Genomic DNA, 23,169 nt, shown 5'->3' with positions numbered 1-23,169 from the left:
AGCATGTTCTCCATGTCCAACAAGTCATCCAGCGCCTCCTGGAGAACTAATTGTTTGTCAAGGCAGAAAAGTGTGAATTTTATGGCTCCACTATCTCCTCTTTGGGATACGTCATCGCTGCCGGGAACATTCAAATGTATCTGGACAAGGTGAGAGCGGTGGTGGAGTGGCCTCAACCCTATCCAGAGTGCAGCTGCAATGTTTCCCGGGATTTGCTACCACTGCTTCATCCGGGGCTACAGCACCCTGGCTTCCCCCCTCTCTGCACTCACCTCACCCAAGGTTCCGTTCACGTGGTCCCCAGCTGCTGACCGGGCATGTCTTTTTGTGTCTGTAAACTGTATTATGCGAGAAATGGCGGTGGGAACACCTTTATGCACAAATATTTATATAATAACCATTATATCAAATCATCTATAAGTCTTTGCTAGGTAAAGCCCCGCCTTATCTCAGCTCACTGGTCACCATAGCAACACCCATCCGTAGCACGCGCTCCAGCAGGTATATTGCACTGGTCATCCCCAAAGCCAACTCCCCCTTTGGCCGCCTTTTCTTCTAGTTCTCTGCTGCCAATGACTGGAACGAATTGCAAAAATCACTGACGCTGGAGACTTATATCTCCCTCACTAACTTTAAGCATCAGCTGTCGGAGCAGCTTACTGATCACTGCACCTGTACACTGCCCATCTGTAAATAGCTCACCCAACTACCTCATTCCCAAAATTGTTATTTATTTTTGCTCTTTTTGCACCCCAGTATCTCTACTTGCATATCATCATCTGCACATCTGTCACTCCAGTGTTAATGCTAAATTGTAATTATTTCGCCACTATGGCCTATTTATTTTCTTACCTCCCTAATCTTACTACATTTGCACACACTGTATATAGATTTTCGTATTGTGTTTTTTTTTCTTCTATTGTGTTATTGACTGTACGTTTGTTTATCCCATGTGTAACTCTGTGTTGTTGTTTTTGTCGCACTGCTTTGCTTTATCTTGGTCAGGTAGCAGTTGTAAATGAGAACATGTTCTCAACTGGCCTACCTGGTTAAATAGAGGTGAAATAAAAATAAATACAAATATCAAAGTAAACTTGGAGTCATGTAATGATATGGTGCGGGGTCCTTCCACTACAACTTGGAAAACATGCAGTTTATTTGACTACAGATTAAATAAATTATGATGAACTTCACAGGATGGTGAAAGTAAACAGTGATGAACAGTGATGAACAGTAAACAGTTGATGCTCCTTTCCAATAAATATCGAGGGTCTGATTTTAGTGACATGATGATCAATGCTTGACTGCCGTTTGAAAAATAAAAACATTCTTCCTCTTATCCATAATAATCTCATCATAGACTAGCCTACCCGCAAAGCCTACCCGCAGTGTATCTGCGAGCTGTTGGCTGGAATCATGTGCCAAGACCAGAGTAGGCGCATTTGCTATTTAACGCAACAGTTTTTTGTGACAAAACTGTTGAAAATGCAATGGAAACATATTGAATTTTAGATTTTATTCTCTACATGAAAAGGGTGAAATCATTAGTCCAACAGTTGCAATTGAGAGTTTCTATTGGACAAATTCAGGTATGTTTATCCCTGTTTCATTCTGTTTGCTTTCCTTTAAGAAACGTTTTTCAACGGAATTGGCAGAATGAATACAGCGCTGATTACAAACACAGTTCACTTTCATAGCATCCACATACAAACAGCATGATCATTTTGCTTGTTGTATAATTCCTTTTTGCATCTATGTGCTCTGCAATTCATAATTACTGTGTAAGTCTACAGAAGGGGGTGAGAACTATGAGCCTCCTAGGTTTTGTATTGAAGTAAATGTACCCAAGTGGAGGACGGAAACTAGCTCTCTTCCGGCTACACCATGGTGCTACCCGACAGAATGCTGTTGAGGCTACTGTAGACCTTCATTGTGTTGTAATAAATGATTTGGTGACGTGAATATATTTAGTAGAGTTTTATCTAATCTCTTTTTTAACGTTTCAATATTTAAAAAAAAATGAAATTCACTGAGGAGGATGGTTCTTTCCTTCCTCCTCTGCAGAACCTCCAAGGTGTCAGACTGATTTGTAATAGACTATCATAGCCCAAATTAAAAAAGTAAACATTGGCCGTTGATTACATAACTTTTTTTACATTGTGGGGTCAGGAAGAAATGTTTATATTAAAATGAGGTTGCGGGCCATAACCCCGAACCTAGCTAACGTTAGCCACCTAGCTAACGTTACACCTAGCTAACGTTAGCCACAACAAATTGGAATTCGTAACATACCCTACGCATTGCAAATTCGTAATATATTGTACAAATTGCAATTTGTAACATCATACATATAGTAATTCGTAACATAATATACTAAATGGATGATGGACAGCTACAAATTAATACATCATACGAAACGTAACTTATCACACTAAAAGGATCACCGATTTACCTTTACTATGTTATGTCTACCGCTGATTACAGGTTGCCCTAGTTTAACATAAGTGAAAGGAATGTCTGATAAGGGTGTATACACTAGTGACTAGAGTAAGAGTCGAAAATCAGCAGTAGAGGTCCTGAATAAAATAAAAACATATATATGTGACTCTATGCAGGGGCAATCTAGCTATTAATTATATTTCTATAGAGCCCCAATACTTTGCGCACTTCCGGTGTCCGCCATATTGCATTTCTGTCCATGTTGAAAACATAACGCGTTCGTGTATCGTGGTTAAAATTTTTGTCCAACTCTTCGTATTGTTTTATTTTGGGATATCTTAGTTGTTTCTTTATAATTACTACCTGAAGGGTAGCAACACACAACAGCCAAGATGCCGCGTATAATGATCAAGGGGGGTGTATGGCGAAATACCGAGGTAAGTTGGCATGGCTAACGCTACGGTGTGCTGCTAGCTAGTTTCCAACTAATATTCAAATAGCTTTAGATAGGTAACGTTAAGTCAACTCTTACGCCAGGTTAACTAGCTACCATGTAAATGTATTGATTTAGCTACTCAACATCGTGTAATTCACTGGATCACTTTAGTTGGCTAGTCAACTAGCTAGTTAACAACATTAACTAGTTTAAGGTAGCTAGCTAGTAACGTTAGCTGTTTATAGCTGGTGTATTTAATGTTATTTACACATAAGCGTTGCTCGTAATATGGTTGCAAAAAACTTGAGTCCGCGGTGCCAGAAGTGAAATAAAATGTTGCTGGTGGTCCGGAAGGTTGATGAAGATTTAACAAAATAATCGATTCCCAATCGACTCCAATTTATTTGTGTGAAGTTTCCGTTCCGCTAGGAATCAACTCATAAGATTCGGTATTTTTACAACAGTGGAGACTGAGTATTTTGCCGCAATCTACTTCCGAGAACAAACTCTTACATTTTACATAGCAAAGAAAGAGCAAGCTGGATAGGGGTGAGGCATAGGTAGGCAGGCAGGCAGGTCGGTCACCAGGCAGACGGTCAGAACCATGCATTGGTCATCAAAAGCTGTATTTCGCAATAGCTTGGCTTGACATTTCTCTCAAGTCACTAAAGTAGGGGATATAAATGATTAGGCTATTCTACACGCAACATACCGAAAGTTGAACACACACTAGCATCTTTCCTAACAAAGAGAGAGAGCAGTCGAGCCCACGAGGGAGGGAAATTAGGGGTAGACGGTTGAAACAGTGTGCATAGGCTATATCTTGGTAAACTGTATCTCGCAATGTCTTGACTCACCAAAAGTATATTAAAGTATAGATTAGCCTATCAATGAGAAGGGCTAACATATTCTACATTGTGCCAGTTAATTTGGCGCAACGTTCTAAGGCACTGCATCCCAGTGCTTGAGGCGTCTCTACAGACACCCTGGTTCGATTCCAGGCTGTATCACAACCGTCCCATAGGGCGGCGCACAATTGGCCCAGCGTCGTCCGGGTTTGGCTGGTGTAGTCTGTCATTGTAATTTGTTCTTAACTGACTTGCCTAGTTACATAAAACGAATATAAAAAATATTTATTGATATTACACATCACCAAATGCATCATTTTAATTTGGCAGTAAATGTGCAATATAAAGTATGGTGCCTATAGCTTATTTAATGAAACTCTGGCTGTTATTGTTCTTTAAGCCACAGGACGTTTTTTTCTTGGGGTCGGATGGTCAAGGGGCTGGAGCATAATTACAAATAATTGAACGCAGGAAGCCCAAACATAATATTTGAGTAAAACATAATAATTTCAAACCTTGCATACATGTGTATACTCTCACATATCTCTATTATGCGTGGGGATACTTTTGAACAGATTTCCTTAGAGAAAATCACTTGGAGCTGATTTGCTACTGTTTTTAGTCTTTTTATGTTTTATACCCCCCCAACAACTTTGTTTTAGCTCAACTTGGGGGGCCAAGTAAATATATATGCCCATGGGCAGACAGTTGGGGAACCCCGTCCTAGTCAATAGATCACCAATTCTCCACTGAGTTAGTGTTGCAAATATGGTTCAGCAGCTCTAATCGGCAGGATGGTGGGCATGATCAGTAAGCATGTCTACCATTGAGCGCTAAAATAATGATTATGATCACACTTCCCCAATTTAAATATTATTGGGACATCTATAGAGTTGACGTTTAAATATCTAAACGCCTAGAATAAAAACCTTCACTCCAGGAGCCTCATTTATAAAAAAATATATATAAAAAAATCTGATTGCTTAGGCACTATCTTTGAAACTATAGGCTAATTTTGCAAAACTCTACACACTAACCACAGAACCGTACACCAAACCAGCAAAACATTATACATCTCTTGCAAAAGCAAAAAATTATTGCAAAACTCTTAAATTGTATTTTTGCGTCAATACAGTACACACAAACCATAATTTGAATAAGCAAACGAAGCACCAACTATGCACTTGATAGTATAAATGAAAAACACTTGTAGCTTTTTCTGTGTACAGAGCATAGCAGCTTGCAATAAAGTTTTGTCATACATGTAGTAAACACACATACACACAGGTATCCAAATGTGTAAGCATGGATGTGTATTCCGAACATAACATACTATCAAATACGTATAAGGGGAAAAAGTACAAAATAAATCTCAATGTTCTAACACTCCTCAAACAACAACAAGCGCAGTAGAAGAAAACATTTGTGCTATAAAGAAATAGGCAACCATCTTTGTGGGTCATCACGTGAGATGTTGTCTTGAGCTAGGCAGCGTGGAAAGTATCGCCTGGAGTGCTGTATCCAGGCCTGGCATGACCTCTGATCGATGTCTCCACAAGCCTCCTCCATTGCCTGTAGAACGGGTATGTGTTGGTGGGGCTGGCGATCAGACACCTTCCACACCATGCAGAGAATAACTATTCAATATGATTCAAGAATGGAGAGTATGGGGGGAGATTGAGTGTGATGAAAAGTGGGTGACCTGTGAACCAATTGCGGACCACAGCAGCCCAATGGAAACTAACATCGTCCCAGATGATAATGTACCTGGCTGCTCTGGGCCCCTGGTGATTAGGGATTAGTCTGTTGTGGAGGGTATACAGAAATGTGATAATGTGTGCATTGTTGTATTAGCCTAGGATTGCATGATGTTATGTTGCCACCACGTTGTCCTGGGATGTTGATGATGGCACGGTGTCCCATGATATTTCTGCCGCGTCACTTGTTTTTGCCATGTCGAAACCTGCCTCGTCCAACATATATTAGCTCATAATGCACTGCATCTGCTTCTAGCTCCATGACTCTCTGAAAGAGACAAGACAAAACAATGTAGCACAGTACGAATAGACAGGGATCAGTCAATATGATGTAGCACCATACACTTCCACATCCAGTACCAATGATAGGATAGTATAGCTTACCGGCACACATTCATATCTCAGTTTTACACGGTGTGAGTTTCTTTTGAAAGGGACTCTGTACAGCTGCTTTATCCTAATTCTATTGTGTTTCAGTAGACAAGACAGTGCAGAGAGAGAGACTCACTGTTGATGTTTTGGAATATGGTGTTATCTACCGTTATGTGGTCCTGTATTTCTCTGAGTCTGATACAGTTATTTGGAATGACCATATTTACTATGTTGGTCTCCTGCTCTGAGGTGAAAAGTCGACCTCTTCCTCCAGATACTGGTTTTCTTGCAGGTCTGTAAAAACATTTGAATGGTTTTAGTCGTAGATCCTTCTCGTTATGAAAGTATCTTACATATTACTGTACCAGTAAGACAGCACTTGCAGTTACTTACCGGTTCTCATTTCGAAATATCCGGATGATAACTGCAACAGTATAGCGGCTCAGATTTGGTTGAATCCCTTTGCCCAGCGTCCCTCATGCTCATCCCATGGTTGACAACATTGTCAAACACACTCGCTCTGATTTCATCAGTTATTGTGTTCCTGACTCCTCGTCCTCTCCTTCTTCACCGCCTCCTTCTCGTCCTCCTCTAGTTCTTACCCCTTTTACTCTCTGTCCAATATTGGCCTCCACTGTTGTGTAAACCAAATGTTTACCTGTGGCCTATTTATAGTGCTCAAGCTCTGATTTGTAAGTCAACTCATTAACCAAAAGTGTTTTCACGTGTCAATGTGGAAAGGCAATTGGTGAAATAGTGTAGCAATGTAGAGACAAGAGTTTACAGTTTTGCTGAAAGTGTTATTAAATTACAAACTGAGTGTAAAGCAGTGAGTCGTGTTTACAGTTTTGCAAAAAGTGTTATAAAATTACAGACTGGGTGTAAAGCAGAGAATGTGCATTTAGTTTGGCACACTTGGGAAATGCATTGGCTACAAGTGTTAATGGTTTCAGAGACAGTGCTTCAAGAATCAGTTGGTGTTTAAGCATTCAGAAAAAACTGTAATGCATTAAATTAACATGTTGTAGGCCGTCATTATAAATAAGAATTTGTTCTTTACTGACTTGCCTAGTCAAATAAAGGTCAAATAAATATTGTGTAGAAACTTCTAAAATACCACTTACGAACAGGATTTAGAATGGTCCTACGCATAGAAAAAGTGTAATTTATCAAACAATCCTACCAGTAGGCTCCTGAGTGGCACAGCGGTCTAAGGCGCTGCGTCTCAGTGCTAGAGGCGTCACTACAGACCCTGGTTTGATTCCAGGCTGTATCACATCCATCCGTGATTGGGAGTCCAATAGGGCGGCGCAAACTGGCCCACCGTCATATGGGTTAGGGGTAGGCTGTCATTGTAAATAAGACCTTGCTCTTAACTGACTTTCCTAGTTAAATAACAATAAAAATAACCATTGATAAATACTAATTGTTCGCAGTGCTCGTGCATGACCTTGGCTGTTAGCATTTCCAAATGCCCCTGATTAATCATATATGCTCAAAATCATACCTTTAAAAACCGTGGAGAATATTCAACGCCACACCATGAAATACAAGGGAGCAACCAAAAAAGATACGAAAAATGACTGAAATAGAGGTGCTAGTGTCAGAGATTGAGTACAACCTAAAGGATTTATTTGGCTCGCTTAGTTGTGGCTTGACCAGTAAAAATAAAAACAAAGCTACAAAGAGAGGACCATTGGGACAATACAAGTTGCTTTAGCAATGACAAATATAGCCTACTTCAAATGAGTAAGCAACACTCACCAATAAGCCATCCATCCTGCTCCCCCCTGTAGGCATATAGGCCAACATAGCTGTTCTGAAAAATGAACGAGTCTGGAGTTCTACCTGGCCACCACTTTCAGCAGTGTCTTTTGCACATCACATAACTTATCACCTGCACATAAAGAGTGGAAGCCTTTTCTGTTCACATAGTTTAAATAGTTTTGCCGTCTATTGCGCCTTTTGTATTTGGGAACCCATTGATGGCATCATGGCAAAGAAACCCCTCTTGACGTCAATCTGTTGTGCGATGGTTTATGGAAATTGTATGTGTTACTGTTTGTTTTGCTGTTTGCATCCAAAACATTGGCTCGTCAAGGGCTATGCGATGCCCGTCGGCAAGCTCCCGTTGAAAGTGCCCATTGTCAAAAACCAGACGCTGGAGAGCACTTGGATGTGCACCGGAATGGCATGTTGGCTTTTTTTAAAGGAGGTTTTAAAACGTTAACATTGGCTCATCATATCTTTTCCCAAAACCAATCTGTACTTTCTGTAGAAAAATACCCACGTGCCTCTAAAAACACGCTCTGTGAAATGCAGCGTGTGCTAACTCTTTAAACAGAGCAACATCAGGCTCTCATTCGATTTCCCATTATATCTTTTCTAGTATTTCAACAACGGTTTCACTTTCACACATGCCTCTAAAATAAAAAATGACTGTACTTTATATGGATTATTGTCATAATGAATGCACTGATGTGGTCAAATTATATACCTGTCAAAATGTTTCATGAATTCACAATGGAAATACAATGAAATCAAATAATGTCTTGATTATTACATTCACAATTTTACACATTTTCAACATGTTTTCACACACAACCGTATGTTCATTTTGATAAATCTCACACTTTGTATGGAAATGACCCTACGCGTGGTTTACGCACAGAGTTGTGCCTACGCATGATTAATAAATGGGGCCCAGGCTTCCGTCATAAGCCAATTGAGGGAAGTTTAAAATTAAAATAATTATAATTATACAGGGGGCCGTTTGGAAAAACAAATCCTTTGAGACTTGTACTAACACACGCTTGCATAATATTTAGATAACCAACGTCTCTAGTAATACTAGTCCCGTCCAATCAGGGCTAGGCTATATAACATGGCAAAGAGTAGGCTTTTTGGCATAGTGTGCCACATCATCCCATGGGATCTGTTAAGGCTACACAGAGCAGAAACATCACTCAAATATTCTAGTTCCTGAACATCATCTTATATATTTAAACTGAATAGGCCTTTTATAAGTTGCTAAGCAAATGGGCAGCATCATGTTCTTGCCAATCCTCCTTCAAATGCAATATTAGTCTTCCTAGTTCCTAGTAGGACTCCAATCTCCAATAATTAGGTTGTGTGTGCACAACAGTTTGTTTATTTTGCGACTCGAGTATGAGTCGACTACTTCGACTCACACCACAGGAGTCTGAGTCAACTCCTAAAATCCTGTAGTCGTTCACCTCGAGCAGCAGGTTGACCTTCATTGTCATTAGTCTTACCATGGAGGCATAACTGAGCGAGTTTTGCTGGTTGGGTCAGCTGCAAAGTCGAAATTGGCTATATCGTAAAAATCAATCAATTAAAACACTTTTTTTTTTGCTTTATGGTATTAATTTAAGGTTAGGTATTAGGGTTAGCATTGTATTTATGTTTAAAATCTGATTTTATGACTGTGGCTGTGTCAGCTAGTGACTGCTGCGGAGCAGCCTCCAGGGCTAGCCGACTAAACTCAACGATTTACTATTGAGTTGAGCGGCAACTAGTGTGGACGAACTGGAGTTATGACTACACAGAAAATTAAGTTATAACAAAAACTACAGATTTCAGCACGCAAAGAATAGCCCACATTTACACAGGACTATGTCATTTAACTTCTGGCTTCCCGTGGACCATTCAGTTTTTTGCAACCCATTAATGAGCCACGCTAGTGTGTAAATATACTGGTGTTGCTAAAAGTAGCTTGCTAGCTGAACTTCAATTTAGCTAGTTGACACTGGCTAGTAGGCCCTTTCTCTACTTCCCCAGAGTCAGATGAACTTGTGGATACCATTTTTATGTACCTGCGTGCAATAGCTTTAGTGCAATTACTGGAAATATATCTACCCATAGTCTTCCAGGCATCGGCTCACGAAAGCATTAGCATCCACAAGTTCATCTGACTCTGGGGAAGTAGATAAGGGGCCCCATTGCCAAAATCCCAAAGTATCCCTGTAACACTGTCTATCTTTTAAAATTGTTTGTCTGCAGTTGAAGGTGAATTTCCCTCTGGGATCATTAAACAATTAATTAATCAATAAAACAATGCCCCTCCCCCTCTTTCTCCCAGGATGAGATCCTGAAGGCAGCGGTGATGAAATATGGGAAGAACCAGTGGTCTCGTATTGCCTCCCTGCTGCACCGCAAGTCTGCCAAGCAGTGCAAGGCCCGCTGGTGTGTGTGTGTGTGTGTGTGTGTGTGGCATTAGAAGCTGAGCCCCAACATCAAAGAAGACTGAGTGGTTTCTCTGTGTGTGTGTGTGTGTGTGTGTGTGTGTGTGTGTGTGTGTGTGTGTGTGTGTGTGTGTGTGTGTGTGTGTGTGTGTGTGTGTGTGTGTGTGTGTGTGTGTGTGTGTGTGTGTGTGTGAAAAGTGGTCTGTGTGTGTCTAATCTGTTGTTTGTGTGTAGGTATGAGTGGTTGGATCCAAGCATTAAGAAAACTGAGTGGTCCAGAGAGGAAGAGGAGAAACTACTCCATCTGGCCAAGCTGATGCCCACCCAGTGGAGGACCATTGCTCCTATCATAGGACGCACCGCTGCCCAGTGTCTGGAGCACTACGAGTTCCTGCTGTAAGACACGCACACACTTTGTCTTTTTGTTCAGAGAAGACTTATTGGAGTGTTCTTATGCTCTTTCTTGATGTGTGTATAGAGACAAAGCGGCCCAGAGGGACAATGAGGAGGATACAGCTGACGATCCAAGGAAACTGAAACCTGGTGAGATCGACCCCAACCCTGAAACCAAGCCCGCTAGGCCTGACCCTGTGGACATGGATGAAGGTACACAGTGCAACTTATTCTCGGGTCATTGTTGTGCTGTCATTTTGTATGGTAAAAATAAATAAATGAGACTAAATCAGCCATACCTGACTCTGTGTGTAGATGAACTGGAGATGCTTTCTGAGGCCAGAGCTCGTCTGGCCAACACTCAGGGGAAGAAAGCTAAGAGGAAAGCCAGAGAGAAACAGCTGGAGGAGGCCAGGTACATCTTTTTCACAAGTCTGTGTTTCAATAAGAGCTGTGTTGTGAATACAACAAATGCAGTATTTGTGATTGTGGCAAACTGTTATGCTGTGGCACTTGCTGCATAACGTTCAGCACAACCTTCAGACAGACATTTCATAATTTGCTCTGTGCTAGTGCCAAATAAAGAAAACAAATGTACAGCCCTGACAAACACACACGCCCTCTTTCCCCCTCCCAGACGTCTGGCTGCTCTACAGAAGCGCAGGGAGTTGCGGGCCGCAGGCATCAATGCCCAGAAGAAGAGGAAGAAGAAGAGAGGAGTGGACTACAATGCTGAGATCCCTTTTGAGAAGAAGCCTTCTCAGGTAACACACCACACACACGCAGACATCTCACACACATCGATGTATTATTTGGGTGCTAAATGCTCAGTATGATTCCAGGGTTTCTATGACACCAGCATGGAGCTCTATGAAGGTCTGGAACCAAACTTCAAACGCCTGCGACAACAACACCTGGATGGAGAGCTACGCAAGTCAGTCACACAAACACACTAACTCTTCTGGGCTAACATGCTGTCTACACCGCTCGCGTTAGGTGCATCTACCTATTTCAGCGCCTGGCTTTTTAAGCTTGACATGCTGCAATTCCCGCCTTTCTCATCTCCTCATTGGTTTTTAGGAGCATGTGATGTCCACACTCCAGTCCAGTTGGTGGTGGTAATGCACCTTTAAAATTGGTTGCCAACTGCCATATAAAGTCTGAAGAAGACTGAAGAAGGAGAAGAGATTAATAGAAACTAACCTGGTTTACCCTTTTATCTGTGGATTAATTGTTGGAGTAAATATGGGTCAAAATTCAAAAAAGATCCAGGAAAAAAAAGGATCTTGTGCATTTCAGGTGAAATAATAACCCAATGTTTATATCCCAGGACAAATTAGCTAGCAACAGCAAACTAGCTAGCTAAATGTCCATTAATGTTTCATGTGTTTCCACCTGTCCCCAAATTAATATAGTTGGTTCAGAGTTCGTTTTGATATTTCAACCTGAATGTCCTGATTGCGTTTGGTATGGATGGACAAAATCGATATGCAGATGCACGTGTGTGCCCGGTGTAGTCAGCATGTCACGCTACATGTGTGATGTGGGTTGAGCTGTGTATAGGTTATGTTTTTCATTTGAATGTGAAGAGGAGAGACCTGTGTGTGTGTGTCTGACATTATTTGTGTCCTCAGTGAAAAGGAAGAGAAGGAGAGGAAGAGGGATAGACAGAAGATCAAGAAGAAGAAGGAGAGTGATCTTCCATCAGCCATCCTGCAGACCAGCGGAGTAGCAGAGTTCACCAAGAAACGCAGCAAACTGGTGCTGCCTGCACCGCAGGTAACACTGCTGTGTGTTCATCTCTGATGAATAGCTAGAGGAAGTGGTGGAGTTAGGTCAGGCCAGTGAAGTTTGACTGTGTCTGATGTTGTGTGTGTCTTGACACTTGTGTCTTTCTGACACTGTGTGTAGATCTCTGATGCGGAGCTGGAGGAGGTGGTGAAGCTGGGTCAGGCCAGTGAAGTGGCTCGTCAGACCGCAGAGGAGTCTGGGATCACTAACTCTGCCTCCTCAGCCCTCCTATCAGAATACAGCCTCACCAACAGCGCTATGGCAACTGGGCTACGCACCCCCAAGACCCCTGCTGCACAGGACAAGATACTACAGGTACACACATTCACTCTCCCTTTTTCTGTCTCTCGGGATATAACATGAAGCAAGCTGTTCACCATACAATGTGAGTCATGACATCAAATGAATGCCAACACAATATCTCTGACATCACACAGGTAACTGCCAAAATAAAGGAACACCCAACAAACGCCCAACATGTCTTTATCGGGGGTTCGTCCACCACGAGCTACCAGAACAGCTTCAATGTGCCTAGGCATAGATTCTACAAATGTCTGGAAATCTATTGGAGCAGTGGTTCCCAAACTTTTTATAGTCCCGTACCCCTTTAGACATTCAACCTCTGGCTGTGTACCCCCTGTAGCACCAGGGTCAGCTCACTCTAAGCCTGCCACACGCACTATACAATACATTTATTAAACATAAGCATGAGTGAGTTTTTGTCACAACCCGGCTCGTGGGAAGTGACAACGAGCTCTTATAGGAGTAGGGCACAAATAATTGTAAGCAATAATTTTGCTCTTTATTTAGCAATCTTACATATAAAACCTTATTTGTATGGGCACCCGAGTGGCGCAGCGGTGTAAGGCACTGCATCTCAGTGCAAAAGGCATCATTACAGTCCCTGGTTCGAATCCAGGATGAATCACATCCGGCTGTGATTGGGAGTCCCATAGGGCGGCGCACAATTGGCCCAGCGCCGTCCAGGTTTGGCCGGGGTAGGCCGTCATTGTAAATAAGAATTTGTTCTTAACTGACTTGCCTAGTTAATAATAAATAAATAAAAAACATTTGTTCAGCGAAAATTGTGAATAACTCATCACAGGTTAATGAGAAGGGTGTGCTTGAAAGGATGCACTTAACTCTGCAATGTTGGGTTGTATTGGAGTCTGTCTTAAATCATTTTCCATACACAGTCTGTGCTTGTATTTAGTTTTCATGCTAGTGAGGGCCGAGAATCCTCTCTCATAGGTATGTGGTTGCAAAGGGCATCAGTGTCTTAACAGCGCGATTTGCCAAGGCAGGATACTCTGAGTGCAACCCTATCCAGAAATCTGGATTTAAATTACGTTTTCACAGAACCGCTTGTTGCAATTTCGATGAGGCTCTCTTGTTCAGATATCGGTAAGTGGCCTGGAGGCAGGGCATGAAGGGGATAATGAATCCAGTTGGTGTCATCCATTTCAGGAAAGAACCTGCGTAATTGTGCACCCAGATGACTCGAGTGCTTCGCTGTATCACGTTTGACATTGTCTGTAAACTTGTTCGTTTGCACACAAAAAATCATATCGTGATGAAAGGCCTTTGTGTTGTTCTTGTTAATGCAGACAGAGAAGAGCTCCAACTTCTTAATCTTAGCCTCAATTCTGTCCTGCACATTGAATATAGTTGCGGAGATCCCTGTAATCCTAGATTCAGATAATTCAGGCGAGAAAAAGCATCACCCAGATAGGCCAGTCGTGTGAGAAACTCATCATCATGAAAGCGGTCAGACAAGTGAAAATGATGGTCAATAAAGAACTTTATGCTCGTGTCTCAATTTAAAAAAAAACGTGTCAGTACTTTTCCCCTTGAAAACCAGCGAACTTCTGTATGTTGTAAAAGCGGTACATGGTCGCTGCCCATATCATTGCATAATGCAGAAAATACACGAGAGTTCAGGGGCCTTGCTTTACAGTGAAAATGGTTAACTTTGTTATTGTCCAAAATGTCTTTCAAGCTGTCAGGCATTCCCTTGGCTGCAAGAGCCTCTCGTGGATGCTGCAGTGTACCCAAGTGGCAATTACTTGCACACGCGTTACCCCTCTCCCTGTCATGGCTTTTGCGCCATCAGTACAGATACCACGTCCATTTGATGTCACAAAGCTGTCCAGTACTTATCCTCTCCTGTTATTCTGGTTTGCAGAAGATGTCTTCCTTAATTGACCCCCCATAAACGTAACAGACATATACCAGGAGCTGTGCCAGGCCTGCCACATCTGTTGACTCATCCAGCTGTAACACATAAAATTCACTGGCTTGTATGCGAAGCAGTAATTGTTTCAAAACATCTCCTGCCATGTCACTGATGCGTTGTGAAACAGTGTTTGATGAAGGCATTGTCTGTATAGTTTTTTTTGGCCTTTTTCCCCAGCATTGTCCCAGCCATATCTGCGGTAGCAGGAAGAATGAAGCCCTCCACAGTAGTATGGGGCTTGCCTGTCCTAGCCACTCGGTAGCTCACCATAAAATACGCTAGCCCCTTTTTTATTAATGGTACCTGTTGCTTTTATACATGTCTTTACTACTCAAAAGTCATCTTAATTCTCGCTCAAACTGCTGTGGCTTATTTTTCAAATTGGCATTGTTTTCGAGCAAACGGAATGAGCAGCAGCTACGTTTGGCTACATACCGACCATTAGTGGAATTCCTGCAAGAGAGTAATGGTTAATGTGATTGCATGTTCATTATTTGACTAGGCTACCTGTATTTGACTTTGTTGTTATTTCGCTGAACACTAGATGGTTTAATTTGATTTGCATGCACCCCTGGGGGTACGCGTACCCCAGCTTGGGAATAGCCGCATTGGAGGGATGCGGCAACATTCTTCCACGAGAAATTCCATAATTTGGTGTTTTGTTGATGGTGGTGGAAAATGCTGTCTCAGGCGCCACTTCAGAATCTCCCATAAGTGTTCAATTGAGTTGAGATCTGGTGACTGAGACACACACCCTTTAAACTCCCTATGCTCCTTTGAGTCCCTCTCTCACTCAGATCTCTTCTAGCCATTGTAGCCAAAATAATGGCCAGCTGTTCATTTTTATACATGACTCGAAGCATGGGGGAATGTTAATTTCTTGATTAACTGAGGAACCACAATTGTGTGGAATGACCTGCTTTCAATAGTTTGTATCCCTCATTTATTCAAGTGTTTCCTTTATTTTACCAGTTTACCTGTATGTATATATTTCTCTCTCTAGGAGGCCCAGAACCTTATGGCTCTGACTAACGTAGACACTCCTCTGAAAGGAGGTCTGAACACTCCTCTTCACCAGAGTGACTTCTCAGGAGTCACACCCCAAAGACAGGCAGTACAGACACCTAATACTGTACTGACCACACCTTTCAGGTACACACGCGAGCCATCACACACACACACACACACACACACACCCTGACAGGCTATTGACACACACTGTTTTTGTTGTAGGACCCCCGGTCCGGGGTCAGAGGGCAGTATGACCCCCCAGGGAGGTTTAACCCCTAAAGGACCCGGTACTGTTACCCCTGGAGTAACCCCGGGACGCACCCCTCTACGAGACAAACTCAACATCAATACTGAGGAACAACTAGCAGATCCTGCCTACGCTAAACATCTGGTAACAAAAACTACTTTTGAGTTGGCTACTGTTTTGTATGAGTTTTTTTATGTGTTTGTAACTGTTTAGTGTGTGTGTGTAGCAACGAGAGTCGAGGGAGCAGCTGAAGCTGGGTCTGATGTCGCTGCCAGTCCCGAAGAATGACTTTGAGATTGTTCTACCAGAAAATGCAGAGACTCAACTGGAGGAAATGGAGACAGAGACCGGATACATAGAGGATGCCTCGGAAATAGAGCTACGCAGACAGGTATACTGTAACGCATGCATACTTCTAATAAAGCTCTACTGTAGACTATCCTACCTATGTCTGTGTGTGTGTGTTGCAGGCTGTTCGGGACGCAGAGAGGGAGAAAGAGCTGAAGCTGAGACACACTGCTGTACAGAGGACTTTACCCAGGCCATCAGAGGTATGTACACACACAGTGACACACTATCTCACACACACCGAGTTCCAGTGCATCACTTTCTCCCCTTCCCGGCCCTGACATTAGCGACAATACTAATGCAAAATTGTGTAGGTGAATGAGTCCATCCTGCGTCCAATGGGAACAGATCCTCTGTCAGAGCTGCAGCATGCTGAGGAGATGATCAAGAAGGAGATGATCACCATGCTGCACTTTGACTGTCTACACCACCCACCAGCCAACCAACAGGTATGTGTACACGTGCTCACACGTGCATTTGGCGCAGAACTGACATTCTTTGTTTATCCAACCACAGCGCAGCAAACAACGAGGGCCTTCTTCCACCTCCAACAACGCAGAACACATCGCCCACCTGGACAGACACCCCTACCAGCCAATCAGCAATGAGGATTTGGCACAGGTAAAACAAAGACACACACACACCTATTAGCCAGTGTTGCCCAACCGGTTTTTACTTAATCGCAATGGTCTTCATTAGGGGTGTGTTGAGTAGTCTTGCAAAACAAGTATCATAACAGATATAGGCAATTTTCTGAAAACTATTATTATCTGAGTATTTTTGTAATTATCCGTTATTGGGGGGTAATTTTCGGTGCCAGCACGCATCTTTCTCATGTCAGTCAGTCATGTGCGAGGTTCTATGTAGTCAACTGGTTGTCTGTAAAGAGAAGTTTTTTTTTAATTTTTTTATTTTTTTATAAACCTTTATTTAACCAGGCAAGTCAGTTAAGAACACATTCTTATTTTCAATGACGGCCTGGGAACAGTGGGTTAACTGCCTGTTCAGGGGCAGAACAACAGATTTGTACCTTGTCAGCTCGGGATTTGAACTCGCAACCTTCCGGTTCCTAGTCCAACGCTCTAACCACTAGGCTACGCTGCCGCCACAGCGGTCAAAAAAAAAAGATTAAACCAATGTGTACTTGGCTGCCCACTGCAAGTTTAGGACACACATGCTTCTCCTAATCTGCATCTTTTTTGCAATGAGAATATGTAGAGGTGTTTTGCCAACATCTACAGTGCATTCGGCAAGTATTCAGACTCCACCCCCTTCATTACAGCCTTATTCTAAAATTGATTAAATAAAAAAGGTCCCTCACACAATACCCCATAATGACAAAGCAAAAACAGGTTTTTAGAAATGTTTGCAAATGTATAAACAAAAAAAAATACATTTATTTACACAATTATTCAGACCCTTTTTTTATGAGACTTGAAATTGAGCTCAGGTGCATCCTGTTTCCATTGATCATCCTTGATTGGAGCCCACCTGTGGTAAATTCAATTGCTTGGACATGACTTGGAAAGGCACACACCACATCTACAGTTGACAGTGCATGTCAGAGCTAAAACCAAGCCATGAGGTCGAAGGAATTGTCCGTAGAGCTCCGAGACAGGATTGTGTCGAAGCACAGATGTGGGTTAGGGTACAAAAAAATGTCTGCATCATTAAAGGTCCCCAAGAACACAGTGGCCTCCATTCTTAAATGGAAGAAGTTTTGAACCACCTAGACTCTTCATAGAGCTGACTGCCCGGCCCAATCAGGGGAGAAGGGCCTTGGTCAGGGAGGTGACCAAGAACCTGATGGTCACTCTGACAGCTCTTGGAGTTTGCAAAATGCACCTTAAGGACTGTCAGACCATGAGAAACAAGATTCTCTTGTCTGAAACCAAGTCTCAATGTCCTTGAGTGACCCAGCCAGAGCCTGGACTTGAACCCGATCGAACATCTCTGGAGAGACCTGAAAATAGCTGCGCAGCGATGCTCCCCATCCAACCTGACAGAGCTTGAGAGGATCTGCAGAGAAGAATGGTAGAAACTCGCCAAATACAGGCGTGCCAAGCTTGTAGCATCATACCCAAGAAAACTCCAGGCTGTAATCGCTGCCAAAGGTGCTTCAACAAAGTACTGAGTAAAGGGTCTGAATACTTGGGTAAATAATTATTTACTTACGTAGTAAATAAATAAATGTAATATTTCAGTTTTTTATTTGTAATAAATTAGCTACAATTTCTCCAGCTATTTTTGCTTTGTCATTATAGGATATTGTGTGTGTGGTTTGAGGTGGGGGGACTATTTAATACATTTTTTAATAAGGCTGTTAAATTAACAATGTGGGGGGGGAAATTAATGCCCTGTACTTAGTCATATTAAAACACTCCCATTTTTTTTCGATCACGAGTAATATCCGATCCGACTATCAACTTTCAATTTATGGATATGATTACGATTATGGCAATGTTTCCACTCCCCTAGTCTCCATCAGCTGTGTTTTCATCTATTCTAGTATGCCTCAATCCTAAAATAAGAAAGGTGGACACTGTCTAGATAGAGTACAATGACATCATTGTCCATGCAAAGGGCTATTGTGGTGACCACAGTCAAATTCCAAGTGACCATTGAGTCACGGTTGTCTTGTCTTTACACTCCGGACATTAGTAGTACCCAACTCGCTAATGATCATCAGGTTCTAATGGCCTCAAACACAGGGCTCTATTGTCCCACTAACCACTCTGACATCAATGCAAATGCAATTGAAAATCACAAACATATATCATAAGAGAATCATGCTTTTAAAACTCACCATTAGGCTACATTTTTTACCTCACTGTATCAAATCAAGCATTATTTATGCATCACATTTCAGACATGGAATGTGCTTCACATGAAAAACAAAAACAAAAAGAATTCTAAACCAATTCAGATGATCAATTTGAAGAAAAGTTGTAGGTGTTTCAAAGCCAAACAACAAAATGGACAGTGCTTTCTAATGTGATGATTAATTCAAAGCATTTAAGAAATTGAAAGTAGAACATATTAGGTTTTTAGCTATACAGTGCCTTCAGAAAATATTCGCACCTTGACTTTTTCCGGAATATTGTTACAAAGTGGGATTAAAATACAAAAATATTTTATACAAAAAAAATATATATTTTTTAAACATTCAAAATAACACTATCCTGATTAGATATGTATTTATTATGGATCCCCATTATCAGCTGCCAAATCAGCACTGACTCTTCCTGGGGTCCAGAAAAATTAAGGCAGTTTATATACAATTTAAAAACATTTGATTACATTTCACATCACTAATCTACAACACAATGTATGTGTTTAGTAGTAGTAGTAGGGTTCACCCCAATTAGTCAACTGGTCGATTAGTTTTTTTGTCAAGCAGCAGCAAATAATAGTGGCGACATCAAAACTATGAAATAACACACATGAAATCATGTAGTAACCAAAAGTTTTTAACAAATCAAAATATATTTGAGATCCTTCAAAGTAGCCACCCTTTGCCTTGACAGCTTTGCACACAAGATTTGCCAGTTCTTGCTGTAAGATGTTACCCAACTCTTCCACCAAGGCACCTGCAAGTTCTCTGACATTTCTGGGGGGAATGGCCCTAGCCCTCACCCTCCGATCCAACAGGACCCAGACGTGCTCAATGGGCTTGAGATCTGGGCTCCTCGCTGGCCATGGCAGAACACTGACATTCCTGTCTTTGCAGGAAATCACGCACAGAATGAGCAGTATGGCTGGTGGCATTGTCATGCTGGAGGGTCATGTCAGGATGAGCCTGCAGGAAGGGTACCACATGAGGGAGGAGGATGTCTTCCCTGTAACACACAGTGTTGAGATTGCCTGCGACTATAAACGCGAATCCGACCATCACCACTGGTGAGACAACCGCGATTCGTCAGTGAAGAGCACTTTTTGCCAGTCCTGTCTGGTCCAGCTACGGTGGGTTTGTGCCCATATGCGACGTTGTTGCTGGTGATGTCTGGTGAGGACCTGCCTTACGACAGGCCTACAAGCCCTCAGTCCAGCCTCTCTCAGCCTATTGCGGACAGTCTGAGCACTGATGGAGGGATTGTGCGTTCCTGTGTAACTCAGGCAGTTGTTGTGGCCATTCTGTACCTGTCCCGCAGGTGTGATGTTTGATTGTACCGATCCCGTGCAAGTGTTTTGTTACACGTGCCACTGCAAGGATGATCAGCTGTCCGTCCTGTCTTCGTGTAGCGCTGTCTTAGGTGTCTTACAGTACGGACATGGCAATTTATTGCCCTGGCTACATCTGCAGTCCTCATGTCTCCTTGCAGCATGCCTAAGGCACGGTCCCTGCTCATCTGCGTGAACCTGGGCATCTTTCTTTTGGTGTTTTTCAGAGACAGTAGAAAGGCCTCTTTAGTGTTCACAGTTTCCATAGCTGTGACCATAATTGCCTACCGTCTGTAAGCTGTTAATGTCTTACCGACCGTGATCTAGTCATTGCTATGAATATGGGACCAAATAATAACTATTTGCTACTTTAATAGACGTTAATTTGTCCCAATACTTTTGGTCCCCTAAAATGGAGGGGCTACGTACAAAAATGCTGTAATTTCTAAATGGTTCACCCGGTATGGATGAAAATACACTCCAATTAAAGCTGACCGTTTGCACGTTAACCTCAGTCATTGTATAATTTCAAAACCAAAGTGCTGGTGTACAGAGCCAAACAACAAAAAATGTGTCACTGTCCCAATACTTGTGGAGCTCACTGTATATTTATTTCTCAGCTCCTCAGTTATAAAACCGAAATAGCCGGGCAATTCGAGTGCATACAGATGCCATGTATTTTCCCCTGCCCTTGCTCCTACCCATTTGATAATGGGCCCTTCTAAATCGAAACAAATTTGACATTTATTGTTAGAGAATAGCCTGATGGGTGAAAATGTGATCACTTGATGAGAGAACAGGGTGTGAAGTCTGAGGCGCACTCACTCCGGAATGGGATAAAATATCCTTTCTATTTTACTAAATTCAAAGTTAAATTATATTATTCTTAAAATAAAATAATGGCACGAGACTTATAAGTATATCTTGCCTGCTAAATGAACAAGCCTACTGTCTATGGCATAACCAGATAACAAACAGTAGGCCAACTTATATTCGGTTCTTCTGAAATACATGTTCTTATGTTGCTTTAGACGTGCCTAATAAATAATGGATTTATTGTGATGGTGTATATTAAATTAACTTTTTTTAAATGTAGATATTCCAAAGGCGTGCATCAGTGGTTTGTATGCATGGAGGCCTTGAGATGCCTAACATGTTTATTGATTTAATGGTCAATTACCGTGAAACTGTCTATTTGCATGACAATAACCGGTTGACAAAATGTCATGACCACCACAGCCCTATCCACGCAATGTGAAAATTTGCTTGAAATGCATAAATGATCAAAGGTGTCTTCTCCCCTCACCCCAGGCCAGTGAGATGCTGAGCCAGGAGATGGAGGTGGTGAGGGCAGGTATGGGTCACGGGGACCTGTCCATGGAGGCCTACAGCCAGGTGTGGGAGGAGTGTTACGGCCAGGTGCTGTACCTCTCCGCCCAGAGCCGCTACACCAGGGCCAACCTGGCCTCCAAGAAGGACAGAATAGACTCCCTGGAGAAGAAACTGGAGGTGAGACCATGCACACACTCATGTTCTTTATACACTAGAAGCCGCTGATTCATAGGTGGCTTATATTATGAAGTGTGTGTGTCTATGATGTGTGAATCTGTATATTCCTAGATAAACCGAGGCCATATGACATGTGAGGCCCGTCGTGCTGCTCGTCTGGAGCGCCGTCTCAAGGTGAATATATACACCTATACTCTTTCTGTATGTGTCTAAAGGTGTTTCTAAACAGCACCATGTGTGTGCTCTAGACCTACTGAAGCATAATGGTGATCTGTGGGAGCAGTTATATTTTGTGTGTGTGTGTGTGTGTAGGTGTTACTAGGAGGGTACCAGTCCCGTGCTGTAGGCCTACTGAAGCAGCATGGTGAACTGTGGGAGCAGGTTGAGCAGGCAGCTACAGAGCTCCACACCTTCACTGAGCTGAAGAAACAAGAAGACACAGCTATACCCCGCAGACAAGAGGTACATACATTCACGCACACACCCGGCCATATCACACAAACATCAGGTTACTTACACACACACAGCAGCTGACACAAACTGGAGGCATGTGAAGTTGCTTAATGGACTTAATTTTCTCATTCTGTCTAGGCTCTACGGGAGGATGTGGAGAGACAGCAGGAGAGAGAGAAGGAGCTGCAACAGAGATATGGAGACCTGCTGCTGGAGAAAGACGCTCTGCTGTCTGCCAAATTTTAACATGCATACACCATACGTGCTTACTAGACACAGCAAACACATAAGGCCAACACATACTACGAAAACACATTGAGTAAATGCACACACACTGCTGGAGGTGTCTGCTAAAGCACAGGATCATAGCCACCCTCGTCTCCCTCAGCAAATCTGTGAGAAAAAAAAATATTGTGCTGATTTGCTTTTTATTTTCCAAGGTTAAAAAGACATGCAAGTGAATGACCTATTGTAACTCCGCCTCTATGTTTTGATGTCATGGCCCAGTGCTGTGAGCATGCTAAGTAGTTACCTAGTGTCCGTTTGTCCTCTGACTAGTGATCAGTGGTTCATGTCATTGGAATAAAATAGATCAATAGAACTTTGATTTCTCTTTTGGTGTTTATCCCATTGTGACAGATTGATGTTAACCTTAAAATTCCTGACTGACCGTGTTCACTCTTATCCGTGACTGTTAGCTGTAAAGTGTTGAAAACATGCGCCAGGAACTGTTCCAATAACTACATTCCTGCTTTGAAAGAGCTCAGTAATTGTACCTGTCTGTGCTAAAGAAACTAGGCCCTAGGTCACGAGATGTGACCTTCGTGCCCAGTTGCACTTCAGCACCCATGAGATACCTAGAGACACTTGTTCTTAGCAATCTGCATTCCTCTGTCAAGGGGCTATTGGATGATAATCCATTTTGATACAATCACAGAAGTGTTGAAGGTACCATATTGACAG

The 23,169-nt window shown here is 42.4% G+C and overlaps 1 protein-coding gene across 1 annotated transcript; it reads left to right on the top strand.

The window, feature by feature from the left end:
- The first annotated feature begins 2,673 nt into the window (after positions 1-2,673).
- LOC112261671 (CDC5 cell division cycle 5-like (S. pombe)) lies at positions 2,674-22,807 on the top strand. The gene is made up of 19 exons (XM_024437184.2): positions 2,674-2,876; positions 9,955-10,058; positions 10,292-10,453; positions 10,536-10,663; positions 10,766-10,865; positions 11,088-11,214; positions 11,293-11,384; positions 12,085-12,229; positions 12,362-12,556; positions 15,481-15,629; positions 15,711-15,879; positions 15,962-16,126; positions 16,206-16,286; positions 16,398-16,532; positions 16,600-16,704; positions 21,556-21,753; positions 21,865-21,927; positions 22,066-22,215; positions 22,345-22,807. The coding sequence occupies exons 1-19, from the start codon at positions 2,832-2,834 to the stop codon at positions 22,450-22,452; spliced, it is 2,421 nt and encodes an 806-aa protein (XP_024292952.1). The 5' UTR covers positions 2,674-2,831; the 3' UTR covers positions 22,453-22,807.
- Positions 22,808-23,169: the final 362 nt, after the last annotated feature.

Source organism: Oncorhynchus tshawytscha, linkage group LG11 (assembly GCF_018296145.1).
Source record: "Oncorhynchus tshawytscha isolate Ot180627B linkage group LG11, Otsh_v2.0, whole genome shotgun sequence".
In the NCBI taxonomy this organism is placed as follows: Eukaryota; Metazoa; Chordata; class Actinopteri; order Salmoniformes; family Salmonidae; genus Oncorhynchus; species Oncorhynchus tshawytscha.
Note: the sequence above shows the minus strand (reverse complement) of the source record. Positions and strands in the feature narration are given on the sequence as shown.

Coding starts and splice junctions, on each gene's coding strand:
- LOC112261671 (XM_024437184.2), top strand. CDS start 2,832: ATGCCGCGTATAATGATCAAGGGGGGTGTATGGCGAAATACCGAG. Junction 11,215..11,292: donor TTGAGAAGAAGCCTTCTCAG/GTAACACACCAC, acceptor GTATGATTCCAG/GGTTTCTATGACACCAGCAT. Junction 16,127..16,205: donor AAATAGAGCTACGCAGACAG/GTATACTGTAAC, acceptor TGTGTGTTGCAG/GCTGTTCGGGACGCAGAGAG.